The 20,612-nt window shown below is 39.2% G+C and overlaps 1 protein-coding gene across 8 annotated transcripts in view; it reads left to right on the top strand.

Moving 5' to 3' along the window:
- Positions 1 to 20,612, top strand: part of WDPCP (WD repeat containing planar cell polarity effector) — a 214,286-nt gene that overhangs the window by 129,093 nt on the left and 64,581 nt on the right. For 7 of the 8 annotated variants that reach the window (XR_013836996.1, XM_079969828.1, XM_079969827.1 and 4 more), the window contains exon 14: positions 7,430 to 7,532. Coding sequence is in view for 7 of the 8 variants with exons in the window: in XM_079969828.1 (XP_079825954.1) it covers positions 7,430 to 7,532 (103 nt within the window). In the remaining variant the exon portion in view is untranslated. Of the gene's footprint in view, positions 1 to 7,429; positions 7,533 to 10,386; positions 11,375 to 20,612 lie in introns of those variants that run through there. The other variant, XM_079969831.1, reaches the window with a different exon arrangement.

Raw genomic sequence — 20,612 nt, 5'->3', positions numbered from 1 at the left:
GCAAAGATAGTTAGGATGGTTTGGAGGTCATCCTCTGAGTGTGCACATACTATCTTGTCATCAGCATATTGAAACTCTATGACAAAGGTTATGGTAACCTTATTCTTTGCTTTCAGCCTACTCAAATTGAAGAGCTTACCATCTGTTCAATATATGATTTCTACTCCAGTGAGGAGTTTTCCTTTGACAATGTGTAGGTTCATGGTGATGAAAATAATAAATAGAGTTGGGACTATAATGCATTGGGAAGTATTATTTTGACCAGGAAATATACACAATTTCATCTTGGGCCTGATTATGTGCATATTTTCCATGAGACGTGGTGAATCTGCCCTGTGGCTTGTTGTTATGCATATTAGCTGTGCAATTCACTTTCTCCTGTCATATATTTATTAGTGTAGTAAGTGTTGTGCAACCTTCTTTAAAAGCTTCTTTGGCTCAACCCTGGTGTCCTCCGACATAATGCTCTAATAATAAAATCATTTATTTCACTGAAAAGCACCACATCAAATATAAATGAAACAATGGCTATCAATTTCTACAAAGTTCAAATACAATAGAAAAGGGCATTACATGATGGATACCACCTACTTTTATTGGGTAAAGGCTAATCCTACATGTGACAGCAAGGATCAAGCAATATTAAAGTTGTTAGTTTTAAATCCTTTTGTGCTGTGTTCCAGCTTTCAGCTGCTGACAATTCAAAAGGACATCCACTGTTACAGGTAGAATAGACTCAAGGAATAGACACTTTAATAAAAGTGTCACATTTTTAGTCATGGCCTGATTGGTAAAGAACAAGAAAATTCTGAACAGTACTTGGAATTTTGCCCAGAAATATCCTATAAAGTAAGGCATACAAGATGTATTGAAATTAATGAGTGATCACTGCCAATGCTTAACTAAAGTTGTTTTTAGTTACAACATATTCTTAGTCAATTTTCTTATTTATTGCGTGTTTTATATCATAGCTTACATAATAGAATCATCGAACTCTACACCAAGGGACACCAAGCGTCATCTGTTTGAAAGTCATTTATCAATTAGTGGATGAGGAGGACCAAGTTTCCTATCATGCCCTGATTTATTTTAGAATCAGTATGTGGTGTGATACCTGGGAAAAGGGTATAGTTGACCAGTAGTTCCAGCTTTCATGATAATCTAAATCTTTGTGATGCAGCTGCCACAGAGTGGAAAGTTTTATCATTGCCACTCATCTGATGCATTGCTGAAGAAAGCCTGGCTTGCAAGTAAACCATAATTAGAAATAAACTGGCTTACCATTGTAGTTTATTAGGATCAAACAACTGCAATGACTGGCTTGCATATAAGGGCAAGTCAGTCACAGGTTTGTCCTTGCTAACCCACCCTGCCTCACCACTGCGCACTGAAGGAAGGAGTGCAGGAGGAACTAAGTGTGGTCTGCAAACCGCTTGTTCACATGAAAGCATATTTTAATTTAGTTTAATATTTAGTTTAATCTGTGGGTTAAAGTGACATGCCAACAGTCAGTGTGATCATAATGTAAGTTTTAAGTTGCAGTGCAGTATAATATTTTACCATGCACCTCCAACTCTGAAAAATTAGTGTATTGTATTTAACCTGTAAATCCTTAAAACAGTTGCCATAAAATGTCAGTGTACAAAGTTGCTTATTATACAGTGAAAAAACAAATGACAACCAAGATTGGCTAGTTCACAGCTATTGTGTTAACTAAATTGACAGTATAAACCTTTACCCTTTTAAGAACTTGCTCAGGGCTCCTTGCTGACAATCATATCAGGTCTATGGACAGAGGAACTACAATATTCATAGCAAACTCTTTATTTCTTTGCCCCAAGACATACATTCTTCTAAAACCACACCTGCTTTTCATTTCAGGAGAACTATGCATATTCAGACTACTAAAGTTCTGTGAAGTTGCATGCCTTCATGTTCAGCCCACGTTCCTTAGCCCTTAAGTTTTTTTGTATGCCCTAATCCTGTATGCCTGTTGTCTTTGTCCATGGAGTTTTCTTGGCAGGGATACTGGAGTGGCTTGCCGGTTCCTCCTCCAGGTGGATCACGTTTGGTCAAAACTCTCCACTATGACCTGTTCATCTTGGGTGCCCTGCTCGGCATAGTTCATAGCTTCTCAGATATGCAGATGACACAACCTTGATGGCAGAAAGTGAGGAGGAATTAAAGAAGCTTTTATTGAGGGTGAAAGAGGAAAGTGCAAAATATGGTCTGAAGCTCAACATCAAAAAAACGAAGATCATGGCTACTGGTCCCATCACCTCCTGGCAAATAGAAGGGGAAGAAATGGAGGCAGTGAGAGATTTTACTTTCTTGGGCTCCATGATCACTGCAGATGGTGACAGCAGCCACGAAATTAAAAGACGCCTGCTTCTTGGGAGAAGGGCAATGACAGGCCTAGACAGCATCTTGAGAAGTAGAGACATCACCTTGCCAACAAAGGTCCGTATAGTTAAAGCTATGGTTTTCCCAGTAGTGATGTATGGAAGTGAGAGCTGGACCATAAAGAAGGCTGATCGCCGAAGAATTGATGCTTTTGAATTATGGTGCTGGAGGAGACTCTTGAGAGTCCCATGGACTGCAAGAAGATCAAACCTCTCCATTCTGAAGGAAATCAGCCCTGAGTGCTCACTGGAAGGACAGATTGTGAAGCTGAGGCTCCAGTACTTTGGCCACCTCATGAGAAGAGAAGACTCCCTGGAGAAGACCCTGATGTTGGGAAAGATGGAGGGCACAAGGAGAAGGGGGCGACAGAGGACGAGATGGTTGGATAGTGTTTTCGAGGTTAACAGCATGAGTCTGACCAAGCTGCGGGGGGCAGTGGAGGACAGGAGTGCCTGGCGTTCTCTGGTCCATGGGGTCACGAAGAGTCGGACACGACTAAACGACTAAACAACAACAACAAATCCTGTATGTGTTTGCATTTCTTCCTATGTATAGGTAACATTCACATAACAATTACTCAGGGAGCGTACTATCCCTTTATTTTTCCGTTGTTACAGATTTGTAACTTCCTAGGTGGATAAAAACAAGTTTTACAAGTTTATTCCAATTATGACTATGTATGTTTGAATAGAGATTAGCTGCTATAATTAGCAGCAAAAATACTACACAGATACTTATAAATTTTTATGAACATTTCCTGTGCGCTGTAAAGTCTTGCTTGTTGAAATTATGAAAAAATTGTTCAGACTGTTTCAGTTACAACTTGCTAGTAACTCAAATGGAGGGAAACTTGAAAAGAAAGCTGCTTTATAATGTTCAGTTTGTGCATTTTTTAATCTGTGATAAGTGCAATTTTCTAACAATCTAACAATTTTCTAAGCAATCCTATTTCCCAAACAGACTCCCAACAACTCCACCCACACATCTATCTACCTATCTGAAATACAATTGTCTTCATTCCCTAATAAGAGGCAACTAATAAGGTCATCCAGTTCTGCCCCCAAACAAAAAACATTGTAGAAATTTCATTTCTGCCCAAAATTCCCCACCCCTCAAAATTTAAAGACAACTTGCACAAAACCCATTTGCTGAAATTTTGTAGGCTACATCCACTCAGCAAGGTTTGATATTCCTGCATGTTTCATTCAATTATATCAAAAGATTAAAAAGTTACACGTTTGTTGATTTCCCCACTATAGTCAACTGTAAAAGTTGGAAGTTTCAGACTTTCCAAAAAGAGGTTCTGATTCAAACCTGTGCCCAAAACAGGTGTTCTTGAAGTGCCTCAAACTGATCTGATCCACTTTCCAAAGTAGAATTCCAACTGAATCTTGTCTTTGGAACACCCTCCTAATACACCATTCTTCCCTAATCCCAGTGTCAGTAAGCATGCAGTCACCATGCAGTCTTTTCAGACTAGAGCATACAGAAAGCATGAAGAAGATCAGAACTATACTCTGTGTATACTGTGCTGCAGATGTATAGCTGCACCCAGAGAATGATTTGGATCTATCCTCCTTTTGCTTTGCTTTCCCATTTTTCAGGTGTGCATCTCTTGTTCCAGCGCTTCCATTCCAAATATCATTCTTACTCTTGCCATTTAAAGAATAAATATGCAAGACTTGGGTAATACTCCTTCCCATTTAGTTGAAATCATGATATAGTATTATATAGACTGTAGGAGGTCTGTCTCTTGAATAGTTGGATTCTTTGCAAAGAGAGAATACGTTTCTATTCCTTTTTGACTGTGGGTTTTTTGTGGGGGGGGGGGGTTGCAAGTAGACGTAAAACCAAGACTAGGGGCATTAATTTGAAAACAGTTTTTACTAATTATGGAAAGAAACAATGTTGTAAAGGCACATAGGGAATTGCATTGTCTCAATGCAAATTATATAATAACATGTATAATTGGTTTGCTTTTTCAAATTGTCAATTATTTATTAAGCTGTAGTTTGCTAAACTTAGGCTGCAGTCCTAACCCCCACTTACCTAGGAGTAAGCACCACTGACTTCAACAGGACTTCCTTTTGAGTAGACATGGTTATGATTGCACTGTTAAGCATCAAGAAAAGGACCTGACTCTTTGCACTATAATGAAGCACATGCTTCCTTCTAAAGAAAGAAGAACCTTCTCTTTCTGCAACAGAAAAGTTTATAGATAAAAAAGCCTATGTTGCTCCCAAAATAATTTCAAGCAGGGCAAGACGGAGGTCCAAAAGCACACACTGCAACACAACTGGCAATCTGAGAGATGAGTCCCTAATATTTCTCCCATTAGACATTGCTTTCCTTGCCTAGACACACATTTTAATCAAAATCTCATAGATTTTATCTGCAAAGAAACCAGAAATTTTCTCACAGCAGGAGGGACTTGCATCAGCAGCCAAGTGAAGACAGTCTGGATTAACCAGACTACCTGCCACCTGGAACAAATCCACTGATTGAGGCTTTGCAGATAACACATTGGAAGCAAAGGAATATTTCCTCTCTTTTTTTAACAATACACACAGCCATGACATAAAATATAATTCAGATAACTTGACTTAGTAATATATTCTGACAGGATTTTTCTCTCTGTGTGTCTCCCCCCCCCCCACTGGCTTCATTTGTTTGCCTATCACACATAAAATAATGGGAAGCCAAGGAGCAAGGCACTAGGTATTCCAAAGCATAAGGACTCCTCTTTCAGGTCAAAGACCACTAGGAAAAAACACATATTTCCATGCAGCATGTCCTTAACATCATTTAGAATTTGGGTATATTTGCATCTGTTAAAAGGTACTTTAAAACAGGCTCCAAGCACCCACACTCGCTTCAGCAATGTGTGCTTTTCATTGAGAAGTAAATACCTGCTGTTTCTCTTTACTTTATTCCCAGACCAAGAAGGGAATTAGCAGTTGCCACATTTGAGGAATAGCTAATGTGGCACCCTCCAGATGTTGTGGATTGCAACACACATCAGCCCCAGCCTTCATGGGGCATCACACAGGCTACCCCTGCCTTAAACAAGGACAGATTAGCAAAAGGAACAGGGCAGTGAAGTTATGCAATGATGAACAAACTGTGTTCCCCTAAACAGGGCAGGTTCCAGAACTACTCCTGCTAGCCCCTTGTACTGAAGCTACTAGGGAAAAGATCATTTGTTCTGAACCACAGTCCCAGCAGGGGCTCCTGGGAGCTGTTGGGTGCAGGAATACCAAAGAAGGATGGTAAAGATGCCAGAGTGATCAGTTCTAGTGTTTTATTAAGAAAGGTTGGATAGTGTTCTTGAAGCTACCAGCATGAGTTTGACCCAACTGCAGGAGGCAGTGGAAGACAGGAGTGCCTGGCGTGCTCTGGTCCAGGGGGTCACGAAGAGGCGGACACGACTAAACAACTAACTTTAGGCTCACAGCAAATAGGCCTGCCAGGTTTCTTAGCCTTCTCTTGCAGAGATGCAGAATGGACACCACAACAAGGATGTGGCATGTCCACGCCCAAGCAAATGGTTATACATTCTTTATACACAAAACAGCATACATCACAATGCCTAGGATGTCCCATCACTCCACCTGCCCAGATGAGGGCAGAGGTGGCAAATGCCCAAACCTTACAGATAGTTTCCCTTTCTGGTCTGAGAGCCCAACACCCCAGGCCCACAGATAAGGGTAATACCAAAGCAAGCCAATTAGTATCTATCAAAGCAAGGGAATATAATATATATGAGCTTATTGCTACAACCACTAACAATAACTGTGGGGCTATCTTATTGTGTTGAACCATGGGTAAATTGTTCCGGAAGCTTTGCTAATGCCAACGTTCTGCCTGCCAATAGTAGTTCCATACTGGTCCTGAATTGTTTGCACTATCTCTTACATGTAGGCCTGAAGAAACAGCAGTAAATGAATACCTAGTACAAAATACAAACAATGCAGCAGCAGAGCATTCAACAATAATTCCAGCAGCAAACCAGTAAAAGTGGGTTGGTAATATGGTGGACTATGCTATTCCAAGCATACATGTTTTGACAGCCCTTGTTCCAATTGCTTAGGTTCCTTATACTCCCTGTGGTCAGCTGCTTAGCCAGGCTTGTGCAATCGCCCTTCCCTCTGTTTTTTTGCCTCCTGCCATTCTTACCAGAGGAACACAGTACAGCGCTATAGCAGCTGCATATGTGCTCTTTCCCACACACATACTCTAGGATTTAAAGGACCCATGATATTTAAGCAATTGTTGGCAAGAAAAAGCAGCAACAGCCAGAAGGGCCCACAAAAACCCTTTTTCAAACAGCTCCACACTGAAACTCCTAAAATGATTGGGGCTTCAAAGGTAAGATCAGCATCACCTGACGTCCTAGTGGCATCAGGTGACTGACAGGTGGGCAGCACCAGCCACCTGTGAAATTTGGCCCACCAAGGTTCCTAGTATTTATTTAGCCCAAAAAGTGACTACTGCTTCCTCCCATTTTCAGAGTGGAGAAGGCAAAACCCAGAATGGAGACACTCAGAGATAATATAAGGACAACAGTATGTGAATAAGGAACTAGAACAGAAGGCAAATGAAGTCTGGAGATGGCTGGGGAAGGGCGTCCCATGAAGTGCTGTATTATATTCAGCCACTTGGCAGTTTGGTTTCAGTCATCCCTCTAACCAGAGATCTGCCAAGCTTTCGCTTTCCTCTGCCATACAAAATCAGAACCTAAAGTGCCTGTTAAAGGTTTGCTTATACTGCAGGGTTGAGAGCTCTATTCTTTCTGGTTAATGGTTAACACCTTATTCATTATTAACTGTGAGGATAGAGCATGAATAGGATAATAAACCTGCATTTCAAAAGAGTAACACAGAGAAAATTATAAATATAGTCTCATCACTTCCATCTGCATTTCTGATCTAAGCAATAAAGAAGCCTTTTTTCCTTTCAAATTCTCCTTTGTTACTTGTCCAAGATTCATTTTAGATTAATCTTTTATTTTGCTTTATTTCTAAAGGACATCCATTACTTTGCACTAGATAAGGGTGAATTGGCACTGGCTGAAGTGGCAAAGAAGAAAGCTAACGACATTGACACAGAATCAATAACCACTGGAGTTGGTAAGAATTAATGCTGTTTTTAAAAATGGCTTTTTTGTTTTAATCAATACTTGTTCTTGTATCACTGTCATGTTATGCTTGTAGCAGGGTTATTGGTTAATTGGAATTGTTTTTGGGGTGAGAGAACAATGATGGCCTCTTCACTGAACAGAGAAAGGTAATCGTTCAGAAACAGCTTTTAGATACAAAAGTAAGAATGATGACATTGTAGAAGCGCCAAAATAAGTTAGAGCTCTGTACAAAGCAAGAAGGCACTATTTGCATAATGCAAAAAGGTTATACAAAGTGCTAGATTGTGAAATTCATATTTATTTAAGATCTGGACACAGAAAGTGCACTTCATTGAACCAATTAGATTAATTGAGATCTAATTTGCAAATTATCTGGTTCTAAAGCCCTTGTGTTGGTCAATGGGACATCCGCCTATAAGCAGAATATAGTATATAGCCCAGGCACACAAGATTGGACCTATATTGTACCGCGACTCAAGCCCAGCTTTCTATTTTTGTTCTGTATTTTGCCTAAAGCACACCTCTGAGTACTTATTTTAGAGACATATGCAAGCTAGTATATATTTTGTATTCTAGGTAACAGTTATTTTTATCTTCCGTCTTTGCTGTCTGCTGTGTGATACTGTGAATGCTATGTTGGTTAAATAGAACAGAAGGCTAGGTTGGAGGGAAATCGTAAAAGATTCCAGACAGAGCTTAGCCAACCGAAAAACAGAGGAAAATAATAGCTTGGCTTTAAATTTATTCTTTTTTTTCTGCAGTAAATGTAAGGAATTTCCTCAAAAAGTTAGATGAACATTGCTTTTATCCTTTTATAGGACAGAAGAAGAAGGGTGTATGTGAGGTTAAAACAAAAGTGTATATCTGGATGAGTCAGAATTATTTTGATTGTGACAATTTAGGGGGGAAATGGTAAATGAAGCACATACCAATTTTAATACTGTATTTACCTGAATCTAATGCTCACCTTTTTTGCCAAATTACATTGCGAAAATTAAGGTGTGCATTAGATTCGATTGCACATTCACATTTGCCAGCAAATCCTTTTTTTGGTTTCAAGGTTCTGAAAATTGAGGTGCGCATTAGATTTGATGGCACATTAAACTCGATGGCACATTATGGCTATATTGCCATATTTATTTAATGCTAATTTAGCATGTATGTGTTGTCAAGGTAATGTGTCATTGTTCAGCTCTTTGTGTGCATGCTAATGCTCAGTATACTGAAAATTACATGATAGCCTTAATTTGTCTCTTTCATCATCTGCCTCATAAAGTGAACTGATAAATGCTACCTCACTCAAAACATTTCTCTTGTACCTGGTTCTCTGGCAACCAGAGTCCAACTGACTCACCTCTCTCCCAGCGCCTACGCAGGAAGCTCCCTGTTATTCTGTTATTACTGCAACCTATTAATAGTTAGCAGAGGATGAATAAATTTCAGTGATAAGGTTGCAGTTAAAAATATTTATTAACTCAAGATTTCTAGTTTGAGCTACTTATAAAGATATAATTTCCCATGTATCTGAAGAAATAAATATTTTATTCCCAGTAATAGATAGAAGTGAAATTATTTGGGAATCCTGTAGTTTCTCTTAATTTCAGGAAATCAGTGCAATGTTACTTTTACCTGAGAGCTTAGAAAGAGAGAGAAAGGTTCGTCTGATTTTCCTGCTAGTGTCTCAATACAAACCAATATTGTTGAGATTAATTCGATAAAAGCTTTTTAAGAGGCTATGGTCTCTAAGGGCTTTTGGTATTTGAAATCCCATGTGAGTGCATCTTGTGGCATTATGAAATCAAAATAACACTTTTAATGCTGGGAAAGTATAATGTCCTGTTCCTCATCCATCCCAGTTCCTGAACAAATTGAAGACAGATGGTCATTGAGTATTACCATAAGTAAAAAGTTTTTCATGGCATTTTGTGTGCATTGCAGCTGATAACCCTCCATCCTCACAACAATCCTGTGCCACAAAATGTTACTTCAGTTTCATATATGGAGAATTAATGCTCTGTTTTGATTATTTGGTTGTGAAAGAATTCAGTACCATATCTCCCAAATCAAGACATTGCAGTAATCTCACCTAGAGGTTAGCAGAGCTTAGACAACAGAAGTTAAGCTATCCCTATCCAGATAGGGGCGTAGCTGGGCCACCAGTCAAAGCTGATAGAAGGCACTCAGTGCCATGGGGTCATTTGAGCCTCAAGCAACAGCAGTGGATCCAGAGGTACCCACAAAGTGTACCTTCAGAGGGAGTGTAACCCAATCAAGAGCAGGCAGTCTCCCATCCATTTGGTCTAGGGAACCATCCACTAACAGTGCCTCCATCTTCTATGGATTGAGCTACAGTTTGTTGGCTCTCATTCAGTCCATTACTGAGGCAAAACAATGGAAAATGACCATCCAATTAGGACTGGAAACACTGCAAAGTGGTGCCACCCAACCCTAACTCACAGGTGCTCCAGAAAGATACCATGTTATCAAAAACTGTTAAGAAGTTGAGGAGAATTAACAAGGACATGAGCAGAGGCTTCAGTTTAGTGTACTACCCAAAATCATCTCAGTCTTGATGGTGTGTAAAACTGCAAATCTCTGTTTTTACCAAATGCACTGGAACATCACTTTCCCACAATCAAAGGAAAAGCTGATTGCCAAAGGCAGTCTTCCACATCACCTCTTACAACCCAATTCTGTGCATGTTGTTTCAGAAGTATTTCCCACTGACTTTCAAGGAACTTACTGTCAGTTAGGTATGCAAAGTACTGTAGTCTGAGTAAGTTCTTCACTCTGCTGGTGAAGAAATGCATCTATTTAAATCCTCCTTTTACATACATGATTAGATTCCCAAAGGAGCAGATTCCCTCCCACCACCCGCCAGATCATGGAGATTGAAGGAGAATGGAGAGGCACCAGTTTATTCTCTGCTTTCTCCTAATTTCAGAGAGGATATCACACATCAAGTCATCCTTGGAGCAGCTCTGTAGAAGTAGCAGTCTGTTCCTCAGTCTGGCAGCAGATGCTCTTGGAAAGATAATGGTTGCGCTGACATGAGCAGGTGCTGCTGCTTCACAAATTATTCCATTGTGGCTTCTCTTCCTCCTCTGTATATCAAAGGAGGGGTACTATTTAAAAGAAAAACTTAACAACAGAATTGTTATTTATAGAAATTCAAAGCAAAAAATAAAAACAGATTACTAGAGCTGTGCTACGCAGACCAAATCTCAAATGGCAGCAAAGAGGAAACGTCTGCTCCAGCAAATCTTTTTCCCATGACTGAGACTTATTCAGGAAACATCCTGAACTAGGATGCTACATGTCCTATTCCTCTCACACAATCACACTGCAGCACAAATAGTAGAACATGTAGCTATTTCCACTTCAAGATAATAAATCAAGCTACCAAAGGAACTGCTGCAAATGGAAACTAGCCATAAGAATTGCCATAATTAATAAAGGTTTGTGGCAGTGAGCAACCCACCCATTAAGACATTACTGCATTATGAAGACCCAGTGAAAAACCTATCTAATAAATGTCAGAAAGTTTCCCAGGGCCAGCTTTCAACAAATTGCATTAGGTCACAGCAAGATGAATTTATTTTAACCTTCAAAACAATTGCTTTCACCCCAAAGGGATTCATGTTGTGACAGGACAGCCCGATAAATACTATATGGTTCAAAGGGAAACGATGAAGCCCCATCCCTTTAAAAAGAAATTTACTTATAAACTTTGTTGGTTTTGAGCTTTTTTTAAAGTGACACAACAATTTTATAGTTCAGAAAAACCCTACATGGCTGGTTTGCTCAATAGCCCATTAGTTAACATGAACAATATTTAAGCTTATTTTCCTAGTTGGGGGGGGGCCTTTGTAAATTATCGTTAAGCATATGGAACCACCAAGTATATGAGTAAAGCTTGGAATCTTAAAACTATTTCATGTTTCAATTATTTACATATATCCAAAGTTCATTAAATCTATTTTTGACTGGCCAAGCATAAAGGCTTTTAAAACAAAACTATGAGTTGGTTTCTCACTGAAGCTTGATGAACAGGGCACAAAATTCCAGAATATTCAGAAAATAGTCTCTAGACTTCTGTGAGACTACCACGTAAGTGGTTCTTGGTTTGCTAGTAGTGTCTTCTTACATACATGAAGACAGCTTATTAAATTGGTCTCAACTAACTCCACTGACTTAGTTATGGAGGGAAGTTCAGACTTGAGAGTAAAGTCTGAACTTACCTCCATAATTTATGGTTCATTATGGGTGTGATTTCATCCATTTTCTCTGTGACTTGTACCGGTACCGATTACCACCTTCATGCAAGCCTCAAATGTACTAGGGCCAGGATAAATAATGACACATAGGTATAATTTCTTTCTGGGCTGGTCCCTAAAGTGGTTTGGGTTTAAAGCAAGGCAAAATACATATGCTTCCTTCACTCATTCATAAGTACCCTGCATATAAACATGGCAAATAAACACATGGACATTCGCCACATGTTGTTAAATATCTCAGTGCATTTTGACTAATTTTTCAGAGGCATTAGAAAAAATATTGCAACAATAAAAATATTTGTCATGTCACAGCACAGTCTTATGGTAAAAATTTCACTTCAGACTCACAAAAGATGCAGAGGCAGTTTTAACTAATCAAAATGGTTTTTATTTTTCTGTTATTTGATGTTTCTGAGATTGTAGGTCCTTTATAGAGCTTGTTTAAACCATACATATTTTTATGACCTCCAGACATTCTTTCTTGTAAAGTTATTTTGTATATGTGTGTGTTACCCTTTTACTTTTTCTCCACTTTACCACTTCTGTCAGAGGTCAGAGATTGCACACACAGTTTTCTGCACAGAAGCAATCCATTTAAGGAAGCAGCTCCAACTTTCAAGTTAAAAATCATTTATATAATAATAATGATATGCTGATATTAATTTTTTTTAACACTTGGGATAAAAAATTGAAATTAAAAATTGAAAGTAAAAAGTACCTCAGACGAAAAGGTATTGTGTGCTACACTCATTTCAAGCTATTGGCATTGAATCAGGACATGGTTACATATGGTAAGAGAAATATAACAAAATAACCAAACCTTTAAACTTCTTAAAATATATCTCCCAGGCTTCATATTTTTTGTGCTTCAGACTAGGTCTGACCATAGAACACAACAACATTAAATTCCACCACCTCTGCTTGCCTTTACTATGTCATGTCATCAGCTTTTATCTATACATTCCACTGCTAGGCAGCTTAAGCCCCTAATAATTATAAGTACATCAAAGGAAGCTGGTCTGCTTAGCTGCAGAGAGCCTACATTAGGCTGTACATACAGTACTATACCTTGAAAGTTAGAATCATACCACTGTTTACTTCCCCCCCCCTTCTGTATAATAACACTGCCTACAGTAGATTCCCATTTAAATACTCTGAATCAAGCTACATCCAGAGTATTTCCATACTAGGTGTTTTAATGGTAACCTCTAAGTTAGATTAATGCAACGTGTTTTACATAGGGCTGCTTCCGAAGACAATTCAGAAATTTCACCTGGGCAAGACAGTTAGAGCATATTACATATATAAGAATCTCCCCTAGAGCGCTTACCCAAGGGTTACATTTGAGTCCTTGCACTTCTCTGTGAATAGAATATTTGGCATATTACACCAATCCTGGCTTGACTGCACTGGCTACCAATCAGCTTCCAGGCCCAATTCAAAGTCCCAGTTTTGACCTATAAAACCTTCAATGGCTCGAGACAGCAATACCTCAAGGACCGCCTCTCCCATATAAACCAATCTAGACTGCAATCATCATCTGAGGCCCTTCTTTGTGTGCCTTTTCCACAAGAGGCCTGGAGGGGGGCAGCACAAGAAAGGGCCTTTCTGCAGTGGCGCCCCATTGGTTGAACACTCGACTGGTGCCTTCATTATACATCTTCAGGGGCCAGGCAAAAATGTGACTCTTCCACCAGGCCTTTGGCTGATTAATATTCTATGACCTTTTAAATGTGTTTTCGCTGTTTATTTTGTGCTTTTATCTTGCATTTATTTTTATCTTGTGAACTACCCTGATATCTTCGGATGAAGGGCGGTATTAAAGTTATGTAGCTTACAGCAGGAGAATGACAAATGTCCAGTCCTAAGAATCCTCAGTCTGGAAGCAGGCACACACCCATCATGTTGACTACACTTGCAGTATTCAGAGAGGGAGCAAGAGATGGGTCGGTCATATAACAGGAGACATTGTGGTGGCAGCCACACACATCCATATTTTAATGTTTGGGTGTCCACAACCACTGTGTCTTAATTTGTATTCTCTTGGCTATATATCTGCCAAAATAAAAATCCAGGTACTGATCCCAGACCCCAATAAGGCATAAATACTACCAGTAGAAAAAACCTGTAAAACAATGTTCTGATTAGCAACAGACACCTGCGACAGCATAATCCCACTAGGAACATGAATAATCTCCGCAGGTAGATGTGTCATTACCAGTGCTGGCTCAAGCCAATAACAAAATGCTTCCTCAAACAGTCCTTCGCCTTCTGCTGTATCCTTTTAAAGCGTTGCTCACAGAGTGATTTTTTGGCTATTTGTGATAAAGCCAGGGTCAGGACAAAAACAAAAAATGTTTTGTCATTATTGGCAACATAATGTTCCCTTAGTGTACATTTTACAGCAAGAACAACATGATATTTAAAGTCTCGTACATTAAGGATAGTATGTAAATATTTATCACTATTATGTTTCACTTGTGAGAGAAATGGGGCTTGCTCACAAGCGTGTGGAAAATTTCAGCCATAGGTTATCTGATCCTCTGTATTGTCACTCCTGAGTGCATTCATTTAGATAGAATTTGGCAAAAACATGTACTTGTTAGCAGCTGGTATGCACATTAAGTTTATAACCTTTCTTCTGTTTACTCTGTGAGATGTAATGCGATGTGACAGGGTGTAACACATCAGAGACGTGGTGTGTCAGCTGAGGAATTTAAAAAGGAGCTGTTTTTCTAGGTTTGAAAATAGGTGAAGTCTTAAACAGAATGCTCTTCCAGAATATTAATTGTTATATCCCCACCAAATGTTTCAGGCATAATATTCATCAACTGCTTATAAACATTATAAATGTCCTGAGGTTGATATCTAGACTTAACAACAACAGCTTAGCAAACAGGTTAACTGTGCAAACAGGTTAACTTTCCATAGCAAACAGGTTAACTGTCCATAGACTTCTATGGACATCTGTTTTTTAATTAGTTTTTATTGGGTATTTTTGTGTTACAAAGCAAACAGATAAACAGGGAACAGTACACCTATTGTCTCCACTTTCAATTCATAGTCTTCTTCACAGTTCATTTACGTTTGGTGAGGGACACTTTTGCCATAGACATCTTACAGTTGGGGGAAAGGGGAGGGTAGAAGAGAGATGGGGGTATTGTTCTTTCGTTGTATGCCTATGGCTAACCTGACCCAACAAACTAGCCCACGTCCCTCACACAAATAAGCCACGCCACAATCAATTGAACACAACCAACCAAGCTTGGGAACCCCTAACCTCTTGCAATATCAATAAAAATATGGACTTCTATTAAGTTCTGTTGAGTTCAATAGGATTTACTGCCAGGTAAGTGTGTACAGGATTGCATCCTAAGAAAATGGGGGGGGGGAATTTAAGCATTTGTAGAAATGGCCTCTAGTGAAGATGCTGGGCTGTCAATCTACTTGTGCACAGGGGTTTACAGGCCTAAGTTCTTGTCCCTATACTTTGATGAGGGTAGTAACCTGGAGTTCAGCTTCTCCCAGGGAGGTCAGATGGAAGAAGTGCACCCAGAGCACCTCCAGTAGTTGGCACTACTTCTCTGATTCTACTGAACTCATGGGGGGGGGGGAATCACCTTTCAGATTCCAGCGGCAGATCAAGAACTAACCCCAGAGGACAGGTGAATTTGAAGAATGTTAGACTTGTAGGAACTAGGCAGAAACAAGAGTGTTTCAGACACTTTGTATGAACACAGACAGAAAAGAAAGAAGAGGAAAGAGAAAATTCTCTTAATATTCTGTACACAGAAGCTAGAGAAGTGCAAGGACTCAAAATGTAACTCTTGGGTAAGCACTCTAGGGGAGATTCTTATATTAAATTGAAGCTCAAGCCCCACACCCAGGGAACTTGGGACTCCAATTTAGATGTTTAAGTAGCAGCCTTCTCATAATACACATGCACTCCTAAGGTATGTGCAAGCAATTATATTTATTCAACTAACAACAGTGGATCAAGAAGAGAATAACAATATAAGGAGCAGTATGCGAATAAACTTTAGTCTAAGATGTTCCACCTTCTCCCAAGGTCCAGCTATGCCAAATGAAGTCTGTGCCCTTAGGCCACACAGTCAGTTTGAGAATGCAACCAATGGTTCTTCTAGATCCAGAAATTGAGAATGGCACAATAAGGAACTCCAACCAGCAATGGGAGCATGTTGCAAGAGGAATCTCCAACAGATGGCAGTAGAGGATGGTATCTGCGGCTCTAAAGCTTCAAGCCAATAGGAATTACTAAAACAAGTCAATAGCTCTTAGCTTCCTCTCCTAGGTGGATTTCAGCCACTAGTGTCTCTGCCCATGAAGTTTAGCAATCTCCTAATTGAAACATTCTACAGGAATCAGTTCAGCTCTTCCATCTTCTTTCCTCCACAAAGAGCCACCCATTTCCTTAACTGTTCTGTGACTGCTGCTCTCCAGAGACCACTAATGGTCAGGGCAAACCAGCACTCTTGCTGAATGACAAGGAACTAGCTGACACCGAAGCACAGGTGTCCCAGGCACCCTTCTGCTTGTTAATTTATTCCAATAGTTATATAATAAAACGTAGAGTGCCGCTCTCTCCAGCATGCAAATGACTGTGGCATGCTGGGTTTGGAGACTCTGCATGTCTTGCTTCCGCCACTTGGTGGACTATCTTCCTTGCTTTTTTGCTTCATCCCTTCACAAACAAGAGCTTCCAAGATCCATAAGTAATTTTGGAAAAATAAGAAAGCAAAGTCAGGCCTTTTCCTTGGCAAAGTATTGGCCCAACTTTGAACACACTCTATCATGGAAAAGTTTCAGAACCTAAAGAATCTCATGGCATTTTTGGCAAGGGTGGGACCCAAAAAGGTTAAGGTGCTTCCCCTTATCCTGGCCTTGAAGAAAGTGGTACTGACAGCAGGTGGTGGCCAAGTTCTCTTCCTTGATTAACTAAGCTGAAAACAAGCTGTATACATTTTCTCGGGTTGAATTGGGATGTTATCTTCTAGATCAATGCTGTTAAGATTCTGTGTCCATTTCTAACCATAAGACAAAAGCTACTGGTGGCTGCCTTTTGCAACCTTGGCAACCTCATCCCTGTATCCAGCAGATTATCTTTACAGCCATGCTGTCATGAGCTGTGATTGGCTATGCTCATGAAACAAGCTAATGGACCATTCAATTTAGAAAAGAAAATGTGATTACAATATTCTTATTTGTATGCTGCCTAATTTTCTTTAGTCTTCATTTTTATGAAAATAATTGTATCCTGACTTATCTATTGCTCTCTGTTTAATTAAATGGTTCTCACAGCAAACTCCTATAAATAGCTACTCAGAAGTACCGTAAGTCATATTAAGCTTAATGGGACCTACTCCAGGTAAATGTTTTTAGCAGATGTAGGGAACCTCTCACTCTTCTGATGTTGAACTACAACTCCCATCAGCCCCAGCCAGCATGGCCAGTGGACAGATGTGATGGGAGTTATAGTTCAGCAACATCAGAAGGGCCACATGTTTCCCACATCTGGTGTAACAGGATTGCAGCCTCAGAAGGTTGTGTGTCACCCACAGTTTTCAAAGCACTTGTCATGTAATGTGTGTGTGTGTGTGTATTCAGTCCCATTAATAGGTAACAATTTTAATTGATCAAAATGTTTTCAATAAATTAACTGATTAATCAATTTACTGTGGTAGCCATAGTAGTAAGAGGAGCATGCTTCTGAGCAAATAAAGGGTTTTATTTCCCTCATCACTGAGAAAGTACACATCAGGAAATAAAGGAAGGTTTGGACTCTCACATTCTCTCTTATATGAAGAACTTAAAAGAATGGATACACCAGAGTGTCAAGAAGATAAATTTAAGTTGTTCTGTGATGCATGGGTATCTGTCTAGTTCGCCAATCATCATAAAGGTTAAATGTCTTCTACATTGGTTCTATCAATTGTTCTGTGGACATTGTGACTGCATGGTACAAATGTCACTCCACACAATTCTAGCATATCTTTCACCACTGTCTAAATAAATGTTCAACAAGAGAGACACAGCATTTAAAAGTATGAAAACAGACCCTTTACACTTTTGAAGTTAGTGTCTTATTGTTTGCTTAAACTTTCAATATGATTGTTATCAGGTTGAAGTTTGTATATTTTTCTTCTTTTGTCAATTATTTTTATTGATTTTCCTAATTATTACAAATTGTTACCAAATAGATCTCAATGAATCTCTAGTTGACATCACTCCATCATTCCAATAATATTTTCCATAAACTGCCCCTTTACAACCCTGGAAACAGCAAATAGATCAAATAAACCTCAGTGTATATATTTAATTACAGCATGTGTGATCTTTCAGTAAGTTATTGTTTCCAGATTTTGGGGTTGTTTTCCCTACTTGAAACTTCTCACATGTTCAAATCAAAGTTCTTTCCCTGATTAGTTGATTTATCACAGTTCTCTGTCTCCTCTGTCCGTGCTCACATTACCCAAGGTCACATTTCTTCATACTGATAGTAGAGTCAAGCAATACATAGTGTAAATTTCGCTCACAAAGAGATATGACAGTTTGCAGGAAAAGCATTCTAGAAGCAACTGAAGCAACCCAGCCATTAAAATGCAACACTGCAATGCCTTATAAATGTATCTTTTTCCAGTGCAAACAAATGCACCGTATGTATTTCTCCATAATTCAACCTCTTCATGGCTTGTATATTTTTCATTTCGGTAATGATTTCTATGACCAAATATTAATTAGTTTGCAGTACATATAAAAACAATGCACTAGTTTTAAAAATACCATACATGGGATAGGACTGCAGTCACTGTATGGAAGCATTTTCCAATCTTTTGATATATACTGATGGATCTTTTGTCCATCCAAATTGCATGTGCATCAGAATCATGTGTGCATACCACCTTTTTAGATATGTCTCCTTTATACCTGTAATATCTTCCAGTCCTGGACCATCAGACCATTTTTTAAATACAGGCACACACACCACATTCACATCGGGGTTACATTCCGAGACACCACATATATTAGAAACACATTGAAAAAGCTTGCAAACATCCCGTTCCGCCCCCATTCTGCCCTTTTAGTGACGTTTCAGTGACATCTTTATAACGTTTCCATGTCCCTTCTGGGTTCAGTGTGATGCATGTATACATGGTCACGTACATATTGAACACACAGAAATGGGAGGCTGCCTGTACTTGGAGTATTTTGGTTTTTTATAATATTCATTTGAAAACGCTGCACTGAAAATTGCCAGTGCATACATGTTGTCTCTTAAATGCATGTTTCTGGCTCTTGTGGAACAAAGTGCTCCAATTACAAGCAGTCTGGAGGAAGCATAATCTCCTTATACTTTGTGCCATGCCTTGGCTTAGCTGCTGTAGGCAAAAATGGGGGAAGACAATTCAGAAGAGAAGCTAGTATGTTTCATTAAGGCTCCCCCTACCTTTCCCCTCATAATTCAAGCACTGCTGTAGATTGTAGGAAATGCACTAGTCTGCTTAATTTGGGGAAATACATTCAGTGAAATTCTCTGACTAGAGGAGATACGAGTGTATTTGAGGAACTGCCAGTGAATACAGTGGTGCCTCACAAGATGAAAAGAATCCGTTCCGCGATTCTCTTCGTCTAGCGGTTTTTTCGTCTTGCGAAGCAAGCCCATTGACGGCTTAGTGGATTAGCGCTATTAGCGGCTTAGCGGCTTTTAGCGGCTTAGCGGATAAGCAGCTTAGCGGCTTAGAAAAGGGGGGGGAGGGAAGAAAAGTCGGAAAAACTCGCAAGACATTTTCGTCTTGCGAAGCAAGCCCATAGGAAATTCGTTTTGCGAAGCACCTCCAAAACGGAAAACACTGTCGTCTAGCGGGTTTTTCGTCTTGCGAGGCATTTGTCTTGCGGGGCACCACTGTATCAAGTTAGCAGAAATGTGTTCAGTCGCACACTCTTCATGTAGTAGCAAAGATTCTTTCACTTTTCCTATGTAGTGAAAGATACTCTAAGGCCACTGTTCTGTGCCCCCTTACATGGAACAAGCACCACTGAATTCAAAGGGGCTTACTCCTGAGTAGAGGGCTGGGCTATAAGGCCTGTATTCTGTTAACACTTGCCTGTGGATAAGCCCCAAAGAATACATTACAACATACTTATGAGATAGCACACTGTAAGCCTGTACATCTTAGCTCTTGTTGCTCACCTCATTTTTTCCCATTTTTCTGTATTCTTCTTCTTTTTGTTATTTCACTACATAGGAAGAAAAAAATCTCCCTTTTCTGTCATTTCTTCAAATACTTGTACCTATTTCCCACTTCAGCGTTTGCTTTGGTTTAATGTTTTATTTCAGTTTTTCTCCATATAATTTCTCTGCTATACTGTTTTTATATTTATAGCTGTTGTCTTAAGTTCCTCAAATATTTTTCTTATATGGATATATTTAGAAAATTAAATTGTAGATTTAAGGACTGAGTTGAGTGATACTGATTTGTTACCTCCCATAATGCCTAAATTTCTGGGAGTAAGTTGCTATTTAATTCAGTGGGACAATCTTTAGAGATGCATAGGATTTCACTGAAAATATGCTTTGGAAATTATTCTGCTTGTGCACCTGAAACTATCTTCACATTATATGATAACAACAAGAAATTAGGAATTAGTTTTTTTGTTTTATGTCTAACTGATACTCCTTTTTGATAATGAAATCTGATTGCTTTATTAAAATGCTATTAAAAATTCATTCTCTGATTAAATTTGTATTAAAATTGTCATCAGGAAGCAGTAAA

Source organism: Podarcis cretensis, assembly GCF_951804945.1.
Source record: "Podarcis cretensis genome assembly, chromosome: 3".
NCBI classification, from domain to species: Eukaryota; Metazoa; Chordata; class Lepidosauria; order Squamata; family Lacertidae; genus Podarcis; species Podarcis cretensis.
This window is presented reverse-complemented; position numbering and strand designations above follow the sequence as displayed.